The following is a 25,852-nucleotide window of genomic DNA, read 5'->3' on the forward strand; positions in this document are numbered from 1 at the left end:
GCAAATCTCTTCACGACAATTTTGTTTCTAACGCATAATTACAAAGGGAGACGGCCCTAACTACAAATTTATTTTTATTTTCAAATCGATAATCAATGAAGCACTGTGCACATGCATATGAAATTACAACAAATCGTACCTGTGCATACATATATTTTTATTAAATATTTCTTTGCATATTAAAGTTAGAAATATGATGATGGGGGTCTGTTTCCATGCCAGGCCTATACGAAAACATAACCGTAATTAGTATTAAACAGAGAAAACTCTCCATCTCTCTACAGACTACTTTATGAACAGCCATTCAAATGTATTTATTAAATTGTATAAAATCAAAATTTTTATGTCATGGTTCATGTTAAAAATTTAATATACAATAGTATTTGAGTTTCTGTGTATTGACCGCATCAATAAAATTAAAAGTACACAGTTATATAACTTTACTACGTACAGTACGCCTCCTGAAGCTAGCATATACTACATTTAATTGAAAAAATTGTGATCGTGAAAGTATTTTACGTTATCAAGTTATAAATTTCAAAATGAACTTGTATAGTTGAAACATGCTGTTATAATAAATGCATTCTTGGTGACAACACAAGGACAATCGAATAAAGAGACATTTCTTTACAAAAATACAACATATATATTTACAACATACATCGTTCTTGGTACATGATACAATACACAAACTTCGCACACAGCGATTAAGGTGAGGGAAAGAGCGACATATATACGGTTTTAAATCCATGAGTTGTCATTGAAACCTGAGACAGCTCAAGTGTCTGGCTGCAGGCTGGGTTGTTGGAATCGGAATCCCACCAAAAGTAAAGGAATTCTCTTTACTATGAAAACCAGGAAAAGGACCAAATACAAAGCACGAATTAATATCAAGTTATTATAAATTTTCGGAATACCGAATGCAGATATTGCAGAATTAGAGTATTGACAGTCCACTCAGTAATGACACCAGGTGGAGCATTCATTTATGTAATTTTAATGCCCGAATGAAGTCCGCAAGTTACAGTTTGTGGCAATCAACGTCGTGGAATCTGATTTAATTTCTGTAAATTCCGGGTTAAAATCTCGGACCAGATAAAGGCCATTCTGAGATATTCTGCAATTTCTCTCGGCACCTCCACGCAAGCGATGGGTAATCCCACAAGTTGCACAGCACGGGGTCTTCTTTCACCAGTTAATTGAATTAAACCGGCCAATAAATTCTGCTTTTGTAAAACAAGTAGGTTCATCACCGTGTTCACAAAAGCAGGCGATTCCTTCCACCGATGTATCATTCACAAACACTGGAGTACAACTGTTACAGCTTCTTTCTTCCACAAAAATCAGTCGTGACTTAATTTCAAAAGAAGCCGAAAGGTGTGAGCTTCCCCAGTATCCTCTAATTCGTCTGTCCTGATAAACATTCACCTGCTTGTAGGATGTCCATTAAGGAATGCACTCCCCAAATTTGGAATACTGTGGTGATGGTTATAACATTTAACTGTGACAGGTAATTAATACCATTTTCTAAGTTAAACAGATCAAGATAAATGTGTCTATATGTCACTCTTACATTTTGGTTTTTATTACACCGCTGTATATGAACAAGTATGGAGGCTGCTTCCATTATAAATTATATACAAAGTAATTTTATCGAGGAATATAATGTTGGCACACAGAAGTAATAGTAGTAATAATAAAAATAATAACAATATAAAATTAATATGATTTCTCAACTTGATACAGTCTTTCTTTACCCTTGCTTCTGGTAAAATGCATGGATGACCACAGCATCTCCTGCGTAGTAAACTTTATCTAAAAATATATCAGTTCCTTTCGGACGGAAGAGGATAGACTTCAGGGAGGAAACGAGGAGGAATTGAAGAAAAACAAAGCATAAATTACTTTCCCCAAAAAACACTATAGAATGGTTGGAGCTTGTAGCCTGCAATCCTCTGTTATTATAAAAAGTTGAGACCACTGCAAAATACAAACAACTGTTAGTTTTGTTTATGGGCGTTGTATTTGAGGCTTGGCCACAGTTTCAGAATGGCTATCGTCCAGTGCAAACGACTATTGTCCGTTCCAACTCACGAGCTCTGATACAAGAACGAGCCAAGACCTTAAAGTTTAATTGTCCAACTCCATGGTGCAGGGTCTTGCTTTACAAGCTTACAGTTGCTCAGAGAGAGAAATTTCCAGAGAAACCAGTGGCTGCATTCACGCGCCTACAGATGCTGTTATCATAACCACTCCTGAGACAGTTCAATACAGTCTCCATCTTCATGCCTAGTTTGTCTAAAACTAGTTTTAATATTATACTCACGTTTACCTCCATATATCCAAGGTGGTCTCTTGAGATTTTCCGGCAGTAATTTTGTAGGCATTTAAAATTGTCTATATGCGTGCTACATTTCCTACGCATCTCAAACCAGATTAATCATCCTAACAGCATTAGGTGAAAAATTCTAATTAAGAAGTTGCTCGTAATGAAAATTGATGCATTTTGTTACTTTTTTTCTTTCTTGTGCCCATATATTCTAGGTTTTTATATGTTAACGTAGGTCTAATAAAAGTCTTCTGTCCTTTCTGCACGACAATGTATTGTGGCTATACTGCGTCGTTAACACACGCAAAGAATTAAAGATATCTTGTCTAGCCAGACACTTTACAGGCACAAAACAATACAATAGATTCATAAGTGAATTTCTCCTAAACAAACGAACACGATGGTGAAAGTGCAATGTAGTGTAGTCTGTATGGCGTCCGTACAGAACGGCTGCTACACTGGTAGCTAAAAATCCTAGGGCTAGTACAAAACAACACGGAACTGAAAAAATACTAAATCTGGAATTTAATTTTCAAAATAATGTTTAAAATCAAACCTGATTTAAACGGGTGCCTCTACTAATCGGACCACTTGTATGATCAAATACAGTATTAAAATAAACCCATGAGTTCAAATTCAAGCACCCATCGATAAATAAAAAAAAACAGTAAACGTTCTCCCCGACTGAAGGTAAACTATTACGAAACTTCTACAGAGCTCCAATTTCAATAAAGTATTTGATCAAAATTTTGAAGGTACAAAGCTTGTTAGGATAAATATTCAGATACATTATTCTCACGTGGCAGATTTTGGAGTGGGTGTTCCTGAACTGACAAGGATGCTCGAGTTGAAATTGGCTTCAACAGCTGTTGGTAAATCACCATACACGTAATTAGAATGAGGATCACTGAAGGCCACAAAGCTTCCAGATTTCTCGGTGTTTTCTCCACCGTCTGAAACACGATTTCCATTATCTACTGGCAAATTACTGTTAACACTTGTTGAATTTGATGGTATTGTAACATCTGGTGTGGACTCTTTCGGTCTGAAGTACAGTGCTATCTTATTATTCTTCAATGAAAAAGGTAGTGAACGAGAGGCATCATGCCTTTCTGGTTCTTGCGTGGAATTTACGATAGAATTCGTCTCTGATTCAGTTTCCGATGGAGGAGTGACTGAGACCTCTTTACTCGCTGAACCTTGCCCTTCCAGTTCTGGCGGGGAATGGTATTCAACGAGAGATCCTGCAGATGCATGCTGGAGGTCATCTGATGAATCGTACTGTGATGTTTGCTGAGAAGGTTGCTGTTCTATGGCAGCTAATATGTCCCGAAGAAGCCCATTCGAAAGCACCTCTTCGTGTGGAATGTTGTCAGCAGAGCCAGTACCACCGATACCTCCCGCTGGTTGAATCTGAAGAGTATACGTGCCTTGAGAACCTTGGATAGCAATATCTTGAACTCCGCTTTTAGTTCTCGGCTCTTCGTGACCTAGTGCAAAAGTCTGTTGTGTTTGAAATAAGTTGTCCAGACCCTGAGGCAGGCCATTGCTGATGAGCGCTTCCGCGACAGCATTTCCAGTTGCCGCGGAACCCGTGTGTGTCCCGCTGTTAGCATCAGACGGCGCTTGGTCATTTACTGAAGAAGTCTGTTGTGCTGTCTGATCAGGGGAACCATATGTGACTGAGGGAGCTGACGGAGCACCAAATAAGTTAGAAAGTGCTGATGGCTGGTAATTACCATTTGGTGCGCCATACGACTGGTATGGTGAAGGGACTCCATAATTCTGGGACGGCGCTGTGAGACTACTGCTTATACCCCCTCCTCCGCTTGAGTGAAACGGAGCGCCGTATGCTGACGAAGGCACAGACTGAGAACCAAACGAATTGGACGGAACAAAACTTGTTGCTCCACAATTGTGGCCTGACGTTGAATGAGACGTCGGGGCGCCATACGTATCAAGAGGAGCTCTCCCAAACAGCGCCACAGTCTGGGAGCCGCCAGCCGAATAACTTGACAAACTGCTTTGAGCAGGCGGTGGGGCCAGTCCATGATGAGAATAGGAGGATCCTGATCCGAAGGACACTAACGACGCCGCTTGTGGGGAACCATAGATGATCGGTGGTGAGACTGAATCGCCGTGAGCGTTGGCCGGGTCGGGAACAGGTGGAGGTAAATACGTGGGACCTTTCGGGCGACTGGTGCCAAAAGCGTTGTTATTGGCCACGGTCTCTCCGATTGACGTGATCAGTCCCGCCGGCACGGGATCTCGAAACTTCACTGGTTCCTTGGGAATGATCTTTGTGTGAGTGGAAGATATTCCAGGCACGAAAAGCTCAAAACCTGGACTTTTTGTTATGACCACTTCCACGTTCGATCCTGGAGGAGCACCATATTCCTTGCTCGGTGGGGCCCCGTAGTGTCCACTCGGTTGCTCTGGTGCACTATGGCCGATATTTGGTGCGGATGGTGGTGCTCCGTATTGATCGCTGGGCGGATGCAATCCTTCCCCGCTCGGAGGTGCCCCATAACTGGTGCTTGGTGCGGGTGGTGGTCCAAGACCTCCAACTGGAGGTGCTCCATAATCTCCAGAAGGTACCGGGTGATGCCCCACAGATCCTTCGCCTGATGGCAGGCCATATGAACTACTCGGAGCTGGAGGTCCTACAAAGCCTGGTGCTCCATAGGAGCTGCTTGGGGTACCATAAGAGGTGCTAGGTGGCCGTAGTTGTGGACGTGGCGGAGGTCCGTATTCACCACTCGGTGGTCCTCCAGATGGGGCACCGTACGAGTTGCTTGGTGGAGGTCCGTATTGATCACTTGGTGGGGCACCAAATGAACCACTTGGAGGAGGCGGTGGAGGACCGTATTCCTCACGCGGGTGGCCGGGCGCCGCGTCTCCACTGGGTGGTGGGCCGTAAGAATCACTTGGAGACTTGGAAACCAGGCCGGGTATTGGCTGCCACCCGTCGTATTTGATTTCTGGAGGCGTTGGTGGAGCCCCGACCGCTGGCGGTAGCCCATATGAATCACTGGGCGCAGGAGGTGCACCATACAAAGAGGAGGGTGGAGGGCCATACGAGGTCGAGGGTAATTTTGGAGGACCATAGACAGGCTTTGGTTTGGGTGGCGGACCGTAGACAGGTTTGGGTGGCGGGCCGTAAACAGGTTTGGGCGGGGGACCGTACACCGGCTTGGGGGGTGGGCCGTAGATAGGTTTCGGTGGCGGGCCATATACAGGTTTGGGTGGCGGACCATATACAGGTTTTGGCGGTGGACCGTACACCGGCTTGGGGGGTGGGCCGTATGAGGGTTTTGGTGGGCCATATATTGGTTTTGGGCCTTTTAAAGAATTGAAAGAATGCGATTCAAGAGACGACTGGAAATTACTTGGTGGGCCATAAACTGATTTTGGTGGTCTTGGGGGTCCATACGAACTGGACGGAGGAGGGCCATACAATGGCTTTGGTGGTCCATAAGAAGGTCTCGGCGGTGAAAAACTTCCTCCACCAATAGGAGGTCCGTATGATGACGACGGTCTTCCAACGGAAGGTTTGGAGGATCCAAACAATTCTGGAGGAGGTTGGGGAGGATCCGGTGGAGGTGGAACATGGATCACTTCAGGGCGGTCTTTACCTCCGCCGCCACCAGCAGAGCCAAATTTCGGCGGCCCGTATGAGTTACTGGGAGCTCCTTGTGGAGGACCATAGACTGCTTTAAGTTTTGGAGGTCCATAAGATTGAGATGGGGGAGGTCCATACGATTGTGAAGGCGGAGGTCCATATGATTGAGAAGGGGGAGGTCCATATGATTGAGAAGGCGGAGGTCCATACGATTGAGAAGGGGGAGGTCCATATGATTGAGAAGGGGGAGGTCCATATGATTGAGAAGGAGGAGGTCCATATGATTGAGAAGGGGGAGGTCCATACGATTGAGAAGGGGGAGGTCCATATGATTGTGAAGGCGGGGGTCCATACGATTGAGAAGGGGGAGGTCCATATGATTGAGAAGGGGGAGGTCCATATGATTGAGAAGGGGGAGGTCCATATGATTTAGAAGGGTGACCATTGGAATGAGGCAGTGGAGGTCCATAAGACTGAGAGGGAGGACCATATGAATCCGAAGGAGCTGAGAACCCACAAGGTTCAGTGTGTACACCTCCACTATTCCCACCACCACCACCACCACCCCCGTGCAAATGCGGAGGTGGTATAAGATCCCCTGAACTGGCACCACTTCCACTTCCGTGGTAACTGCCCTCGCGACGAGTGCCTTCGTCTTCAGACGAAGACGACGCCTCGGCGGCGGTCACGTGACGAGGGGCGAGTAGCAGACTGCATAATGCCACCACTAGCCCAGCTGCCACCTGCAAGCAAGAGTATCGGGTTTGAATACAAGCACATAGAAACGTACTTGCTGCACCTCTGAACCTACTTTTAACATGATACGTTCTTTAAACAAAGTTTACGAACTGCACTAATTACAAGATCGTGCCAGTCTGTCTCTCTGAAACCAATTAATGTATTGCGACAAAATATTTAATTAAACAGTTCTAGGCTCAAAGCTGAACAGCGAGTATAATTTTCTTTCGCACTGTTACAATATAAGACCCAGGTCACATATGGGACTTGAGGTTTTCAAGGCACTGAAAATCCGGACTGTCTTCTGCTGGGTCGTGACGTCATGTATACATCAGAGGAATGTGGAGTTCCTAAAGATGGAGATAGAAGGTTCCTCAGAAACACTGGTAACCACCTACTGTACTACACAAAGTTGCAACACAAAAGACAGCAATCTTCAGCTGCATGAAAATCCGTCCAATCTGGAGTGGTTACATGCATAGCATTGGACAGACAAGGCAGCGACTTTAATACATGCAAAGACAGGATGCAAACGAACCTAAAAAGTCTCAGGGTTATGTTTCTCTATAGTTTACACGTGACATAGATTACTTCATAACGTCTCTAGAAACATAATACGTCAGCTGTTGATTAATTTTATCAACAACAAAATTTAATACCACGCAGTAAAGTAAATGCACACTTGAATGGCTGTCGAAACTCGTATGGATCCGCTATAAATGTCCATTAAGTGGAACGAAGGCTGCAATGTTGCAAACAAACGAACTGCAAGCTCTTGTGTCCTTGTCAGTGACGTGGTGTTTCGTGCATTCGGACCAGCAGAAAGTTTGCTAAAATGTCGAAACGCGCAATGTTGCGCGAGACATAAGTACTGTCATAGCTACTACCTCAAAACAAAAACAAATACCTAATCACGTCACTCTGACAACGGTTGGCCAACTTTGCTTAGCTTGTTTCTTTGTTTTCCTTCATATCTTATTTCCGATATATATTATTTATATGTTTTTTCTTCCATCCTTCCATCTTTGTCACGGCATTTCCTTCTTTATTCCTCTTGCTTTGTTATCTTTCTCTATTAACTCGTTTCTCCATTTCCTTCTCATTCATCGATTTGCGTATTTATGTGTTTTATTTTCCTTTCTTCCCGTTTCTTCTTAATTTTTGTGTTTACTAGAGCAGAGCGCTCCTTTCGGAGCTCCTCTGGGGGTTGGTCAAGTTTTTAAAACGCAACCAACCAACCCCTTCGGGGGGAGGGTTGGTTGCGTTTTAAAATCTTGAGTAAGAAACTAAACCAACCCCCCCAAATTGGGGGTTAAAACACTTGGTCAAGTGTTTAAAACGCAACCAACCCTCCCCCCTTTGCGGGGGTTGGTCGCGTTTTAAATCTTTAGTGTCTTACTCAAGTCATTTGTTTACTCGGCATTGTTGTGTTGGTACAACAATGCCGAGTAAACAAATATAACGTAACATTGTTTGATGACGTCATTTTTTGACGACAACGGGGAATCAGAAATTTTTATAGTAGAAGATTATCCTGACCCAGTGCCATTCACTTTGCATTCTCAAAACTAATTTCTCAAGGATTCATAAAACTAAACCACCTTCAGTCCGAGAGCACTCAAGTGCTGGGCAAGATGTGCAACCCCAAATCTAGGACCGAGAGACGCAGAAGGATGATCCTGTTCGATAAATAGGAAGTGAGATGGGGGGGAGGGGTGTTGCTTGTGGCAACTATTCTTTGTCCACCAAAGTGCTACCCTATGTAATTCGGCGCTACAAAACTTTTTTCGGATATGCAGCGTCGTAAAATAACTTTCCTGTTCAATCACGCTACATTCACGGCACACAAATTCGGCTACAGACTAATGTAACGCGATGTGAAAGAAAGCTTAAACACCGGTTAATCCCACATCAAGGCCATTGGCAGCTGCTCAGCTTCTGCACAATTGTACGGACTGATGGCGTGTGACATCATAGCCAAAAGGAAACGTTTCGGCTTGTACAGTCGCTGTTTCTCTCTCAGCCCCAATTCCTGTATCTAGGTTAATGCTTTAAGAACTGCCAGGAGCGTACCAATATACATAGCTACCCGCACACACCACATAATTATGGGTTGAAATATTACACCAAGTCGTAATTGACAATCTATAAATTATGCTGTTCTTCCGGGTGTTGTGCAGCGTAGACACGTCGCTGGATGCCAACGTTTCGGAGCTGAAGGTAGAGATAGTATGTTTCTCCGAAAAGTTGGCTTTTACCGATGAGTTTAAACGGCACCAAAACCCACTGCCGTGAAAACCAGAAATCTCACAATCCGGAAATAAATAATTGCAATTGTTATTCGTAGTAACCTTTAACATAGTCACAATAAAAAAACAAAGGTATTTGAAACACTGTAATGACCTCCAAACAATCAGTGTAAAAATTTAAAACTGTATTAAAACTGATCTACCTTTAGTCAGCGACCAACTTAATAGAGGATCATATTTTTTTCTAAACGTACCGCAATCCGATCACTGCCAAAACATTAAAATGAGTTCAAGAACAGATAAAAGAAACAAAGTCCATTCATTTTAATACATTTTTTTTTCGTCAATTTTAAATACAGGTTCACTTCAAAGTTTGTGTATGAGCGAGTACCATTAAGAGTCTTACACAAATTTGTCATATGGAATCGTGGCTACGAATGTTGAGATCGTAAGGGTTTTGAACGTGACGGTCGTGACTTGTTTCAAGGGTACTGCGTCGGAATTCGTCTACAAATAAAGAGAAAATACCTCTCCGTGGTTCTGTCAATGATGGATCGCAATCAGAAGGTTTATGCGTAACAATTCAGGTCCATAGTTCTTATTCGAATTTAATTTGCCAACGGTGTCCTTAATTCGACGTCATTACTTCTTCACAGAATTTCTTGTTCATTATGATAAGCATTTAAGAAAGTACAAGTAAACAACCTCTGGTCCATTTAGCTTTGAAAACGATCGGTTAGTAGCAATCAATACAATGAATGTAAGATTTGATGTCGGAGGCAGTATGACCTCTGAAACGTTGTTAAACATCTGCCAGACTACACGGCGCAACAACCCAGGAGACAGAAATCTTCATACTAATTCATCGCCCTGATGACGGAGGCAGTATGACCTCTGAAACGTTGGTAAACATCGACCAGACTACACAGCGCAACAACCCAGAAGACAGGAATCTTCATACTAATTCATCGCTCTGATGACGGAGGCAGTATGACCTCTGAAACGTTGGTTAACATCTGCCAGACTACACGGCGCAACAACCCAGAAGACAGAAATCTTCATACTAATTTATCGCCCTGATGACGGAAGCAGTATGACCTCTGAAACGTTGGTAACCATCGACCAGACTACACAGCGCAACAACCCAGAAGACAGAAATCTTCATACTCTGATGACGGAGGCAGTATGATCTCTGAAACGTTGTTAAACATCGACCATTCTACACAGCGCAACAACCCAGAAGACAGAAATCTCCATACTAATTCATCGCCCTGATGACGGAGGCAGTATGACCTCTGAAACGTTGGTAGACATCGACCAGACTACACGGCGCAACAACCCAGAAGCCAGAAATCTTCATACTAAGAATGTACTACATCAGTGCCAATGGCGTACGAAAAATGGCCAAGACCGCATTTATGAGAATGCGTACGCAAAAGGCTTGCACATTTTCACTTAATTGTCATTATTATTATGCCGTAATTTATTCAGTAAAGTTCAACTGTGAACCCGTTTTCGTGCGAACTGGCAACAAGACCCAGTAAGAACAGAACCATGCCAGCTGCATGCTGCTCCTGACCTTGATGCAAATGGCACGTCGCTTACTTCGCCGTAGGAAATGCAAGCAAACCTTCTCCCACTGGTTACTATTCGAGATATGCAACTAGACAGACCAGCGAAATAAAATCTGTCTTTACCACGACGATGACGTTCTCAAAGCGGACACTTCACAGAACAGCACTGTATCGAAACGGTAAACATTTACCGTCGTTTAGGGACGAATTTGCTTCATTCTTCAGGATCAAAGTCGTGGCCGATGTTCTCCAACTAATTTGAAAGAATGGTAAGCAGTTACTAACCTTGCTACTACAGTAATTATTATTTGGGACCAATTATTTTACCGTCAATTCAGTAACCACTGTCTCTAACCGGTCGACTGAGCTTACAAATGTAAGAATCGAAATCGGTCAGGGATGGAGGACCAGAGAGGGTGAATCACAGGGGAAGGGGAGGGGAAAAACCGTGTCGTATCATGGTCTGATGACTATCTTACAACTTTAAGTTATGTGTGATGTGGAAATGAGATTAATCGCCCCAAATAATGACCCGCGACTCCGTGTTACTTCGCTTATTTTAAGTAGAGCGACGTATGAGCTATGTGCATTTTCAAATTTGTGGTGGGCCCGTGCAAAACCTCAGGCGGTCAGTCGCCGGCTTCTTGCCGCGAAGGCTCGGGTTACCGACCAGGTCAACCGCGGACTGCTGGATCATCGCGATGTCCATTCTGACCAATCACAACTCGTGACTGTCACGTCCCTGCAGGTCTCAAACGCGACGCCTACGTCAATTCCGCTCTGAAGAATGAAAATACGATCCTCCGAAACGTCGATAAGTTGTTACCATTTCGATGTGGTGCTATATATCCAGAAGAAAAAACTTACATTTCGTGTATTTACATCGGTTTGAGGCGATCCGCATTTTTGATGTTTAAATGAAGGCAATGGATGGACTTACGACGCTTCCACCATGACGGACGACACCGAACGCATTCCAAAACAGCCAAACAATTCAACAAGTGTCGGCGAGTCAGTCTCGTGTCTCCTGGCGAAAAGTGCTTATTATTTTCCAATGTGTTCACGTTCGTATTTCGAAAATGTTGAAAATTCAATATTGAATAAGTAAAACTCTAGTCAGGTGCATTTATAGGTCAGTAGTGAAAGATAAAACAACATATTAATAATCCGAAATGTCCACAGTTTGCGTGTTTCATTTATCGATGTCATAACTAGACGCGACAGCTGGACACCCTGCCACTGCAGATGGCAACCTCTGAAATCTCAGTCTACCATTAAGTAAGTGGTTTAAAACAGGAGAGAAAGTGAACGTGACACTGAGAGAACCAAATACAAACGAGACAGCTTAAGAATAAGCTAAAACACTACGGTACAGAGAATCTGTCGGGCAGCTCACAGCTACGCAAATGATGATAAAATTATTGAAGTTATGGTACCTAAAAGTTCATCAAAGTTACCTCAGAAACACACCGTCGGACAGACATTCTACTGATACTCTTACAGCTATAAAAAACAGTTCTCTCAAATAATTTCACTGTCATCCCATCTGAAGCTAGATGTCACAGTCATCTCATGAAGTGTCAGAGAGTTGCAAAGAATCCATATAGAGAAACTCGATGTAGTTCTTGAGTTTCATCTGTCAACAAGATGGCTACAGCATGGTTGCCTGACTTTTAAATGATCTGACAACGGCCGTTCTGACGCACACAGCTGGCCAATAGGATTCAAAGATTTAAATATGCAAGGACATAGTCATATTAATAAAGCCTCTCATTCTATCCCGGAAACCATCACAAGAATTAATAAGTTATCACCAAAACAGTCTATGATGAGACTCTTCAACCATTCGACTAATCCGCCATGAAGGTAAACTTCTTACACGCCAAAGGCTTCCTTTACTGTTACATCTCCAAGGTTACTCCAAGGTTAACATCAGACTATATTTAAGTAACATAACAACAGTAAAGTGCGTTTTAGTTCGTTATATTAATGTTGATATTATTTTCATTTCGAGAAAAACGTATTAGTTTGACTCTTAAGTTAATTTTGAAGATAGCTCTCTTCTGGGTTTCAACGCCGTGTAGTCTGGTGGAAGTTTACCACCGTTTCAGAGGTCCTTGCTGCCTCCATCATCAGGGCGATGAAGACAGCTATCTGTCGCGGCCGGATAGTTACCACACCTACTACATATCAAAGACATCCCAGATTCGAATCTCGGCACAGTCACCAGCTACCTTGAGGTTTCTCGTGGTTTTTCTCAGCCCCTTCAAGCAAATTCCAGGATAGTACCTTAAATTAAGCCTTCCTTCCGTATCCTTCGCAAATCTTGATAATATATTTATTAATCACCCATAATTCTGCGCTATAGAGCCAGAGTTATTGGCAGCGTTAACGCTTTAATGATGAATCTGATGTAAATAATATTTAAACATTCAGTCCCTACCTGAAAGAAAACACGTCTGTATTACACAGATCACTTAGTAAATGTCATATAAGGAAATAATTGCCCTTTTCCTGAGAACCATACGAAACTCATACACACGTGTTGGCATAATGCATGGTTACTGCAGGTGGCACAAATAGTTACCGCTGGGCTTTAAATTAAAGCGTTAAACCACACACTGATGTTTTTTCTCAGCAGCTGGTATAGTACAGTTTTCACGGAGGTGAGGACGATGTTCTTCTGCGATCTTTGGTAATTACCGACTAGTCTACACGGCGCCGAAACCGAGAGCAAATGATTAATTTGCTAGAAGAATGAACAGAAATAAGGAAGATGGCAACAAATGAAAGAAAAAAGCAGATTCTGGGTCGCATCTCGACTGTAGCAGGTAGAGTTCTCGAGCACAAGAGGAAGGTCACAGTTTATGAAGCGGCAAGGAAATATATATTCTTGTGCCTGTGAACTGTGAACTCAAACGACTGCTTTCTCTGCCGAGAACCCGTCATGCAGGCTGAACACTGATCTGTTCAACTAGCAGACCTGTTTTCTGTATAGTGACATCAGTCCCTCAGACGACAAGTTCACCCCGGAGCCTGGTTTGAATCTGGACTGACTGGCAATAGAATATTTCGTCATTTCCAAGAGTATCTGTGAGCGAACAAACAGGTTGCTCATTATTCACATTTAGAAGTAACCAGGACACATCCGGACCTCCGACCAGTTATCTTGTAAAGATCAGTTTGCTGGGATGTTGCGCCGTGTAGTCTTGTAGAAGTTTACCGACGTTTCAGGGGTGTTTGCTGACTTAGTCAACAGGGCTACCAGACTACACGCCAAAACATCTAAGAAAACAATCATCTTCACACTGGCTGTCTTGAGAACCTAAAACCTCACCGACAAATATGCTATTGCAAAGTTAATCAAACTACATACAACACTCAGGCTCAGGGTAAGTAACTGTTCAACTTTCGTTTAATTAAATATTCGCCGTATAGAAAAACGTTTCAAATTAAATTTTCAGATCTTAACGTGGCTTAAATTCATACAATGTGTATATTCAGTGAACGTTGAGCATGTTTTCAGAAAAAATATAATATTCAATCTGAGTTTCACACAGAGTTATATAGAGCCCCTCTTGATAGGCTAAACAAGTCACGAAATTCCCCGCTGAAAGTTTGTTACAGGGAGCAAAATAAGCAAATATTAACCAAAATAAAATCGTCCGGTAAGTTTTAGTGTATACTTCCACTTCCCAAACTTATTCCAGATTTAATTTTCACTATAATGACGCTGGCAGTAGCACAGATTACAATGTCAAATGACAAGATGATCAACCAATTCGACAGGATGTGGAAGGAAATGGTAGAGGCCTGATTTACGGTTCTATCCCGCTATTTGCCTGGAGGGACTTCGGAAAACCACGATAACCTCGGTCGGGATAGCCAAAAAAAAACATCTGAATAGCAGTCAGACCTCCCCACTGGGAAACACTTAACTAACACAGGTATACAGATAATTTGGAAAATATCTTGTTCAGTTCCTGACGGGGAAGAATTTTCTTTGAGTAATTTAATTACGCACATCAGCCATCACGTATTCTGCCACGCACCGTTTCAAAATTAATTCATAAAGGGTAATCAGTCGCCTGGACACTTATTATATGATCCCTTCGGAAAGGAGTGGACCCTTCGTAAGAACAAATGAACAGATAAAAGATACATCCATCGGTGAGATTTCAGGTTCTCATAGCAGCGAGTGTGAATATTACTGTCTTCTTGGATGTTGCGTGGTGAAGTCTGGTAGAAATTTAACGACGTTTCAGATATGCTTATTCGTGATGAAGGCAGTAAGCACCTATGAAACGTCGATAAAATTATACCATTATATACGTAGCAAAATTCCCAAATATCAGTCATATTCAGTCTGTTACAAAGTTACAAACTTGGCATCAGAACGACAGCGCACCTGTCTGGAAGCAATCGAGACACGTAACAAATCCGGCCTGTATCTACTAGACCCTGCCCTATAGTTTTGACTACAAATGAACATGATGTAGGTCAGCGTGTGCCTGAGGAAGAGACTGTGTCATCAACTAGTCTGTTTTCCTTCTTGGAATGTTTAATGACACTGTCAAATTATTGGTTTAAACAACAATATATGGCTGATTACAAATTATCATACAGGAAGGATGTAGAAGTGCTGTCTATTTTAAGCTGGTATCCCAACACTTTCCTGAAGAGAGTGATAAAAGCCAGGAAACATTAGGCAAAGTCTGCCGATGTCTGAGCTAAGATATTTACGCTGGACTCTCAAATAAGAAGCAGGATCACTTATCACTATGCTAACACCGCAGAGTTTGGTTAAAAAATACCATAAACATTATGTTAATGATCATAACGGCTGATAAAGTCGTTTGTTATTCGAACCACAAAATTAGGGTCTATTACATTGTTTAAAACATGATTTTAAAGTTATCAGTACGATATAAAACAAAAAGTATTGTGTTTGTATTGAGGTCAGAAATATAATTAAATAAAAGAAGTTATGAAATTTTCGCATCGACTGAAAATTTCGGGAATTTCGCCGCAAATCGACCATTGACATTTCTGAACGGCCATGAAATTCCCTGGCTGGATTCCCCATGCGGAAATTACCCCGTCGGTTTTTCCAAATCAGTCAAGTCACTAGGACGCGCAGAAACTCATGCAAATAGCGTAAAGTGGCTTGATGTTGATTGACTTCCAAGAAAACCGGAATGTCAACAGATTTTGGTGACACTCCCCAATATAAAACTTCGCGAAAAAAAACCGCTCAGCGTTTTACTATTTCTTACATGCGGATAGACAGAAAAATATGTCAAAGTCGATGGGCGTATCTTTACAGTTTCAGTCGCGAACGGAAGAACTCAGACGAAAACCATGAATTTCACCTGCAGACACCGGGGAATGAATCCGGTTCTCCGGGGTGAGACGTCGGAGTCCAGTCGTCTGTGTAATTTCACCACGTGTCGTTACATAGATCATAAATAAGAAAATAAAATACAACAAAATGGTTGAGTATCATAAAATGCTCCATTCGAACTTAACTCTGAATCCGTTTACAGTTTTACAACTTATTTCTCGGAGGTTCTGTCATTTACGACCGGATTCCAAAATGCCATTGTGATTATCTAACCAAAATTTTAAATGAATTACCGGCTTCCCATGCATTCTATATGCCCAGCCTACCACAATTGATATCACACAAAGTGGTCTAAAGACAGAGTTGGTCGCTTGGTTGTCAATAATGCAGAATTCTGTATGTAATTCTTACCTTCTTGATGCATTCTATGCATCCAGTACATCCAAAAATTTAATTAATAAATACAGAAAATATTCAACTGAACGTGGAGGTGTGCTGACTATAATTTCTGTTTAATATTCGAAAAATTCTGAGTTCGAATCTCGGCTCAACGATCTGCAATCATTACTGCGATTTCTCGTAAATCTCTTCAATAATTCCAGGCAAATGCTGAGATAGTACCTTAAAATATTCCATGATCGACTCTTTCAGCATCCTTCCCAATTCATAATTAACAATCGTCAAGCTATTCGACGCAGTTATTCGAATGCAAAAATATAGGTCAGATACCCAGTCTGACTTAAGAGGGAAAGGGGTAGTAATGCACATGCGGGTATGTGAACAGTTATTAATGGTGCCTTACCTTGTTGCTGGTCATGGCTGGATGCACCGACTAGAGAAGGTGTCTTCCTTCTTGTGGTATCCGATCACACTATACTTTTACGTATAATCCAAGGACTCTGTACCGCACACTAACACACACACTCGTCCACACCACTTTGTCACCAGTTCACTATACGGTCTCTTGCTGAAGAACAACAATACTGTTAAACATATGACCGTTTAGCACGCATGTTGATTCTTCTGTCTGTCACTGCACATGAAACCAGGTCCGCACCAAAAGCACATTCCTCCAGCAGATGAGATGTACACCACGGTGTTTGAAAAAATGTTGAACCTGTCGAGAAGAACAAGGTTTTATAGACTTAAAGGATTCAAACCTTGAGGTCTGTATGCTTCAGAGGTAAAAAGATGTGGCTGTCAGTGGTGGGGTCTGTGTCCTCCTCCCCCTCCCGCATTCTGGTTGTTGGGTTTCCCACCAATCAGTTAACTGCTGGATCTAAAGCCGCCAGAAAAAGCGAAGTACTGCAGCCAAAGAGAAAGTAGGCTACCCACACCACACTACACATACATACCTGAAGCACGATGATTCTGCTGGCCTGCCAGCTCCAGATGAAAGTCTCCCTAGACATCGGTCTTCTGGCCCTGCGTGGATGTGGCATACTGGAGCAAGCTTCGATAAAACCAAAACTGGTTCCCATTCATGTTCCTTTTTTAGCTGTTTCTCCCTGTTAAATCAGATTATAACTCTTCTTCAGGCTTCAGTGGTTTGGCTAAAGCTTACAAGACACACAGTTCATTCTGAAAGCATGAATCCTCAGACATCCGTCAGAACTGTTTAGACAGAGTACCGGCTCAACACAAAAGGTAGAAACGTAGGCATAAATCAATGCCTCGAAAAGGATTCGAACCCACGAACGAATAGATGTTCGAACGTCTTAAAGAAAGAAACTGCTGTGAAAGTTTTAATTATGATCCTTGATTATGAACAGATCCCTGGCAATGGTTGATTCATTACATGCATTCAATGCATTTATGTTGGACACTGCTCATTACCTGACGCAAGTTTTATTCAACAACAGGTCCACATGACATTTCTGAATTTGATTCTATTCCCCAAGATGACCGTCTTCTTGGTTACTGCGCCGTGTAATCTGGTAGAAGTTTACCGACGTTTCAGAGGTCGCACAACCCAGACTCGCCGCCGTGAAAACCTCGAATCTATTCCTGTTTTCAAATGACTGTCATTGATCTGACCTGGGAAGTCGACAGGATGGCAAATAAGTAAGCATTCAACCGGCATGGCATGCTATCTCGACCTCTGACTCTAATAACAAAAATAAAACATATCCGATTTACAAACCAGTTGAATCCCGCAACACAACAGATTCTAGAACCGTCGTATAAGTTAAATATTGCTCAGACAATGAATAATGCCCCAACATAATTGTGGTCTAACAGGTAGTCAACAGCCATGTATATCGAAAGCGAAATTTCTCTTGGTTACATGTAAGAGGGTACCGCATTATAAACAACTTTATCAACCAAGAAAGTGCATCTACTCTTTAACATTTGCATGACTATACCACACTGCCAGCAAAATTAATTGACGAAACTGCTCCAAATCAAATAAACAATATATAAAATGCCTTAAAGTTTCAATTAATTGTCCTCATTTATATCTTGCGGCCCACGAGTCTACCAAGTATGAAAGGTTGAGAAGCCTGTTTTAGACGTTTAGTAGGACTACGTGGGCGAAGGATCGGCCCATCTCAAAGTCTGTAAATACAGATGACGATGCATCAAAAAATATCTCGGGCACACGAGATATGAACCTGCATTCCCTGTATTCAAAAGATACTGCATTAGTTAATATAACTGACCCAGATGTAACCTAATCTTACTTTTGTTGAAGGCAGTGAGTGAGGACATCATCCGAAACAGGTGGAAGGTGAGACAGATGCTTACTCGGCTGACACCAATGTAATTTTAAGGTCACTGTGACACTAGGAGGATCAGACGACCAAGAATGTGGAAGTGTGGAGAGAGAAGCAAACACAACAGCACGCCACTGACCTCACAGAGTCAACACTGAACACTTTGGGAAAAGACAGGCTTCGTGCTCCGTACAGATCCCACTGATGACAGACGACTGAAAAAATCAAACGGGGCTTAAATGAACACAAGACAATCGAAAAACTAGAATCATGTAACAAAGGTAAATAAAGATGGGACAGGATCTTAGTGAAGAATAAAATGATACAGCTGAGATGAAAACTTGCCTCTGCGAGCAAACATAACGACATAAGGGTGTATAAATAAAGAACTTTTCGATAAGAAAAATGGAGGTTCCAGCAGTATTGCCAACGGAATATGCTGCATTGGTTTATTTTATAACTCCTTTCCAACTACACAGTTTATAATTAGTTTAATGGAAAATTTGTGGAAGATGAATTGGATACATTTGATGCAATTTACTTAACAGCAGATAAATTACAAGAAGTGTGAAATTCCTCAGAATAGTTGGATTTCGAATCGAAAATTAAACCAAGGAACTTTCTGAACTTTTGAAGCATGAGTGCTAGCAGTCAAATGTCAATGGTAAAGCTTCCCCTCTGCTTATGCAACATGATTTTGAGGTATATGGGGAGGGGGGGATGAACTGATTTCAACTCCTTCGGGACAAAGTCTAATGGCGAGATTTTATAAACTTGGTAACAAACTCCCTGGTTTCACAAGAGCACAAAAATGCTTGACAGGCTGAGAGTCAACTATTCTGAAATAAGTCAGTACTATTCCTGCGGAACACAAAACTCAAGCGACACGCGATGGCTTCCCCATTGGGTCCCATGCGGAGGAACAAACCGAACCCGGGAACTACAGGCACAGCTGGTGTGTCACTATGTCGTTCAGTAAAATTAATCCCGAAGTTCCACTCACCGATTCTTCTAGTGTCGGTCTGTTCTCGGGCTTCGGTTATTTGTGTTGTGTGGGGAGTTCGGCCATTGACCGCGGTGTGGTTGCTGTCAGAGTCCTCGAATTATAAATGCGCTGCATATATGCCGAGCAGCAGAGACAGATGAGTCGAAATCTATTCAGACGCTTTCCAAAGCCACAACACTCTCTAAATGCTACCGGATATTTGTAACGAAGCGGGACAAACCACTGAATTCTTTAATCTATCGCCTTGAGACGACTTCAGACTTGGACACACAACAGCGGAGGCCTAACATCCGGTTCTGAAAGATAATGGGAACATTTTAACTAGACGACAAACTATCAGCTTAGAAAGAAGGATTCTACTCTTTGATATTACTTAACATTAGTAACTACCGGAAACATCATTCTTAGACTAACTGTAGTATGGAATACCAACGTTTCGAGTTAAATATTTCTGCCTTTAGTCACTTCAATCCTGAAGATTGAGACAGTATGTTTCTCCGAAACACTGGTATCTGTCTACGAGTCTACACGGCTTCAAAATCCAGAACAACAATATTATCGTGTCTGTACATTATGCCTTTGTTCGCATAAGTGATCCAAATGTCTCCAGCCACCTTGCTTGTTAGATTTTATTCACGTTAAAGTACTTATATTTGTTCTGTTGGTTTCGACCGTTAATTAGAGTGGCTTGTACAGGCAGCAGCATAGAATTATGGTGAGACGTGTCAAAAAAGGGAAAGACAGTCAAGTATAGAACAATGATTACAGAATTAATACAATGGACGCGACCGGATGCTGAACATTGTTCTAAAGTTTACTTATATGATGCATGTATTTCGCTGATTCATATGGGAAAGCGTTATCTCTTCGTATCGAAACTGAATGCAGTCCTTGGCGCTGGAAATGTGAAGTATTTACTCACCCTTACAGTTCTCTTTGGATTGATTGGGTAATCTAAATAGCTAACTTGCTAACCAACCAAATGACTAATGAACGAAGTCACTACGCAAATAGCTAATTACTAAACAATTATCTGATTAAGTTAATAACCAATTAACGAATTGACTCACGGACAAACCAGTCGTTGAGTGGTTGCCACTCCTGCTTCGTATTGAAGCGATCTTGGGTTCGAATCTCGGATGGTAACCTATTTTGATTTTTCGTGATTTTTCTTAGTCCATACAGGAAAATACTGGAATTGTACCTTCCTTCTATAACGTCGCCTATTTATAAATTCTATCCTGCCATGATATATTTAATTTGTAAATCGCCCGAAAAATACCCAAACGATCAGTTAATCACTTAATGACAATTTCTGACCAAACAATCGATTAACTGACTAATTACTAAAGTAATCGGCTTACTAACAGAATAATAAATTACTTAAGAGAAATATTAATTCTCAAGTTCACTAGCTACATGATTAATCAACTAATTTATAATTTATAACTACTTTACCAACCGAATAACTAATGGATTAACTTCACGTCTTATATATACGTTTTGTACAGTTTCGCTGATAAACGTTCGGAAGCTAAAATTCAGGAATTTTTGCCTTGAGGTTTGATAAGTGCTGTACCTCAGCTGCAGTTACCTCATCGTACATCAGAGTTACTCCACATTACTTAGAGTAACTTTAGCTTTAACTCATGTGACGTTAACGAAAGTTACCTCCGATTTAAAAGAAAACAGGCCTAATGTATCTAATAACAAATAAAACTAACAACCTAACCTAACCATAAATAGCCAGATCCAACTTAACCAAACGCGTATCAGCGTGTGTGGTAATAAATTTAACAAAAAAGTGCATTTTGTCTAAAACAGAGAACAAGATTCCGTCAGCATAAAATGGACCTATTGTATTTTACAAATGTTAAAAATTAGTGTCATGCGAGTTAGTTGAAGTGACGTCTTTAAAAACATACGAAATACAAAACGACAAAGAAGAATACGATTCCAACTTATTCATGTAGTAATATTTTAACAAACGTTTCAGCCATCACAGGGTTCAAAATCAAAATAACTGGAGAACACACAGAATAGTCTGCTCTCAGTATTGAGCAAACATTGTAGGAAAAAACAGGTGCAATAAAACACAAGGGAAAGTTCCATTTGATGAAACAAATATGAGAAACAGACTTCTTTGTTCCATCAGTAGCACAGTAGAAAGTAAAGCACACACTTCTCACATAGGGACTACACAATTCAGACTAAACCTTTCCCATGATTATTAGTGATAAGGATGTATGATACAACGTTACTAGAGCAACGGTATCACAAGGACTGGTCCGCTGCAATGTACAATAAACTCTACAGATAATAAACGACACGAAGAGATAAATTACCTCATTTTTTAAATATACATCATTTCGAAAAGTGTTTCAGATCAAAATTATCGAGAAATTATTTACGTAATAGATCAGTTATTTGTAATGGATTCCACAGAAAGCGGTAAATGTCTTGACAAGGTGAGCGATTATCGGGTGTTTCAAGGACTTTCGGTCTTGTTTTTGACGGGTATTGTCAAAAGTGCGTGTTTTATATAAATTAATAGTAATCACAGCAGAATCCAACACACTATAAAAACGAATTGTTCAGATAAAGCATGGCGATTTTAATACACATTATTTACTTCGTATGTAGCAGATACATTATGCCCTGGGAAGAATAAACGTATGAAAAAGGGCACAACTTAATGAGGATGTAACATCCCCCATTTACAGCGTGATAATCCGAAACCCGTCTCTTTTATGAAAGGGTGACAATTTCAAACCAGTCAGAATGTTTCCGAAATTCTTGCCATTGGCAAAACAATTATGTTATCTATATTACCACTGCAAGTTCACATGAAGCTTTAAAATTCGTATTATCTTTCATTCACCTCACCTAAAACAATTAGGTCTTCGAAAATTTGTTTACAAACTCTCTCCATATGATGTGTTTATCTGGATCAAAACTTGACTATTAATTAATGTTAATGCTGATATAAAGTCTGTTCCACTCCAAAATGCGTACAGAACAATTCTGCAAGTTGAGAAATAAATCGCTTCGTAGCTGTTCCATTGTTTTCTTGACGTCACATTTCGTAACGATAATGTGAAAATATAACAACGCAACTTCCCGTTATTTTTTTTAAAGGACAGTAAAGTTACGACTTCTTACGCCACAAGGATTGGCTGCAATTCAGATTCAGCTAAATAATAACAGTTAAATTTAACATGTCACTTTAATTCATTCTGTATTCTAGTGAGCAGGCCAAATTTTTCAGTCATTTGAAAACAAAGTGTTGATCTACGAGACATTAAGAAATTTGAGACTGTGAGATACAGCATTGCAAAACAAGGAACTTCATGACATATCTCATAAAGTTAAAACGTTGCGACCGACTGGAAAAGTGGCTCGAACTTTGGACAAGAAAAAACAAACACAGAATTCTGGTTGGAAAAACGTGGCGTAGCAGACCTCTTAAAAGATCAACAAGGAAACTAGCGGATAATATTAAAACGGATCTTAGGAAAATGGGACGCGAGGATGGGAACTGGTGGAAGACGATCAGGATTTCTGCAATTGCTGTGCTGGCTCTTCGGTTTTTACTACGAAAGAGTCGGTTGAACACTTTGCCAGAAAGAGAGTCGGTTCATAAATAATTTAAGTTGTGAAAAGTGATTTTCTTAATTAATCACCAGTTCACTCGAAATGAACTTAGGACAGACAGTTCGTCAGTGGTCGTATGGAAAGTTGTCCGCGACAAGGAGTGTTTTCGGCTACCTTGCGCGGCCGTATCAACCGTTGAGGTAATTAACACATGATAAGACAATTATGAATTATGCACATGCAGGAATGCAGGAGACGAGTCGAAGAGACTAAAAAGAAGCAACTGCAGCTTGGTTAATGTTGCATGATGTATCAGATACGCCTGAGAAGATACAGGCCAGCAAAGTCAAGCAGTCTCCCACACATCCATTATACACAGACGTTCCGCCCCGCGCTGTCTCGTCCTCTCTCCCATTCATAATTACAGTCGTGTTCAGAGCCACAGTACCCACAGAGGAGCAAGGTCACGAATCTTATTTCCTACTTACTTTCTATCCTCCGTTCTGTTTCTTTCTTCCTTCATTGTTCTTTTCGCCTAATTTCTTTGTTCTTCCTTCTGCTTTCTCTGACAAGAGAACTATCTGCTAGTACACATACTCTGCCAAAAACACTTTTGCATCCGTATTAAATGAACATAATTACCACTGAGGAACGCAAAATCTGAATGAACGCATTTGGAGAGACCGTTAGCTCCAAAACGCCAAAGGCCACATTTCCAGCCCCTGTTGGAAGTTTACTCTTTGAGAAGACCCCGGGCAGAACGGAACATCTCATCTCTGACCCACTTCGTACAACATCATCGGCTCGTTATAAGCGATGGCGTCATCTCAAGCAGGAATTTGAGATCTCGGTTACAACGCACCTTCGGCTTCACGGTACCACGTCATCTGCATTTGGTACATGACAATGGCGTGACAAAGATATAATTTTATTTCCCTATTTCTATCAAATGTCGTAAAAGCACCCATTTCTGGCATGGATTGGTTGTTAGTTGTGCCGTATTTTATTCAAAAACTCTTTATCAATTCGTAAATTATATAGCGTCATATGGAAGAATGATTGTGAATGATCTGTGGGGAAGGATGTGGAAGTAAGCTGTAGTAGTACAGCTTAAACTACTATGTCAGAATTTTCGAGGGACACTGGAAAACCACGACAGACCTCTATAGTCAGTACATTAACGTATCTCCGAGCCAAGAATATATGGGATTGGGTTTATTAATTATAAGAAGCAACCTGCACAAATCACCAAGTTTGGCGTTATGTAACCTAAAACTCATTCTATTTTGCATTTTGCATTTTCCTCATTTTCACAGAGCATTGTTTTCCGCTCAAACTAACAGCCAAAGTTTCACGATTACACATAAACTTCTAAAATGATTACTTCAGTGTTCTGGAATGTAGGTCGGATAATACATTTGACATGTCGTTAAATAAGCAACCTACCAAGTGATCTTAAGTATAAAGAAATAAGATGAAACTTAGAAAATAACTGTGCAAATTCAACATCGACTGTTGAGCACTGAGACGTCAAAATCTGCAACTACAGAGGGTGGTCCCTGTATTCACAAGCGTACGGTGACAGGACAAAAGCGAGATGTCACTGTCCACTTCCCGCTAAGCTGATGACACAATATCTAGAGGCACAACGTACCTAGTACGCAAGATCCTTGCAGTAAACATCGTCTTTTGTAACAAGAATGACCATGCTTCCTCCAATTCGCAATAATTGATTCCTATGATAACCATGTACACGTCTTTAATAAATTTATTTGTTTCCGACTAAATAATAAAGTTTCATGTCCGTATTTGTCTTCTAGGTTAGAACGCAGTGTTTTTGCAGAAAGTCGCCAACATATCGGTGGAACATAACGCTTCCATCTTCAGTCCTGAAGATGGTGGTACCTACATCTTTACCGCCGTGGCGTCTCCGTGACAGCGTTCAAATGCCGTTTCTTACATTCGAGTTGGAGCAGCGTCCACTCTGCCTTATCCATGATCGTTGTGGTTCTCATTTACATGCGGTGTCCATTCGCACAATACACAGAGAGAAAGCCTCGGGGATTTAACTGTGAAACCTACGATGCTTAAAAGGCCACTGAATTACGCACATTTACGCACAGATGCGACCTTGCCACAGTTTTGAAAGACGATGCCTCTGACCCAGAATCACAGCTCATATTACAGCAGATAATGGAGAAGCTACTCAGAGTGAAAGAAGATACTTTGAGGTGTATTATGTGCCGTACATACGCAAATGCATTTCAGAACGAAATGTATACTCTAATTTTGAAGGTTCAATTTGTGATTTTTTGTAATATTAACTGCTCAAATTCACCAGTAACTTCCTAAACACAATAAACAATTATTAACGTCTTAAATATATTTTGGACATCATTCATGGAATTTTTTTAAGTGACAATTTGTACAAATGTTGCTGAAAAGTTAAAAACACTGTAATTCACTACACCTTTCGCTCATAAAATCTCCTGTTGTCTGTTCCAGTTTCATATCATGGTTTGTTCTGAATCTTTCCAGAGAATTAAGAGAGAAACAACGAAATGGTTGAGATGTCTGGTAATAGTGAAGCGATATTGGTTACTGGAAGGAGGACAAGCAATGTATACGGGAGGGACAAACATGAAATATTAGTTTAGATTGGGGTTCTCGTATTCTGAA

The 25,852-nt window shown here is 41.2% G+C and overlaps 2 protein-coding genes, 1 long non-coding RNA gene and 1 other non-coding gene across 12 annotated transcripts in view; 1 reads left to right on the forward strand and 3 right to left on the reverse strand.

Moving 5' to 3' along the window:
* LOC110830226 (nucleolysin TIAR) overlaps positions 1 to 25,852 on the reverse strand; it is a 907,764-nt gene that overhangs the window by 832,334 nt on the left and 49,578 nt on the right. The window lies entirely within an intron of this gene.
* On the reverse strand, positions 381 to 16,885 carry LOC147873198 (uncharacterized). The gene is made up of 2 exons (XM_022083166.2): positions 16,659 to 16,885; positions 381 to 6,694 (listed from the first exon to the last, which is right to left on the reverse strand). The coding sequence occupies exons 1-2, from the start codon at positions 16,671 to 16,673 to the stop codon at positions 3,125 to 3,127; spliced, it is 3,585 nt and encodes a 1,194-aa protein (XP_021938858.2). The 5' UTR covers positions 16,674 to 16,885; the 3' UTR covers positions 381 to 3,124.
* Positions 13,456 to 25,688, forward strand: LOC147873199 (uncharacterized). The gene is made up of 2 exons (XR_015536096.1): positions 13,456 to 13,904; positions 24,994 to 25,688. It is a non-coding gene; the product is annotated as an uncharacterized LOC147873199 (long non-coding RNA).
* LOC110839211 (uncharacterized) lies at positions 17,212 to 19,566 on the reverse strand. Its single transcript, XR_015536095.1, has 3 exons — positions 18,541 to 19,566; positions 18,286 to 18,415; positions 17,212 to 17,364 (listed from the first exon to the last, which is right to left on the reverse strand). It is a non-coding gene; the product is annotated as an uncharacterized LOC110839211 (transcript).

Source organism: Zootermopsis nevadensis, unplaced genomic scaffold (genome assembly GCF_977971745.1).
Source record: "Zootermopsis nevadensis isolate Lab colony 2312 unplaced genomic scaffold, Znev_1.0 Znev_ptg000021l, whole genome shotgun sequence".
NCBI classification, from domain to species: Eukaryota; Metazoa; Arthropoda; class Insecta; order Blattodea; family Termopsidae; genus Zootermopsis; species Zootermopsis nevadensis.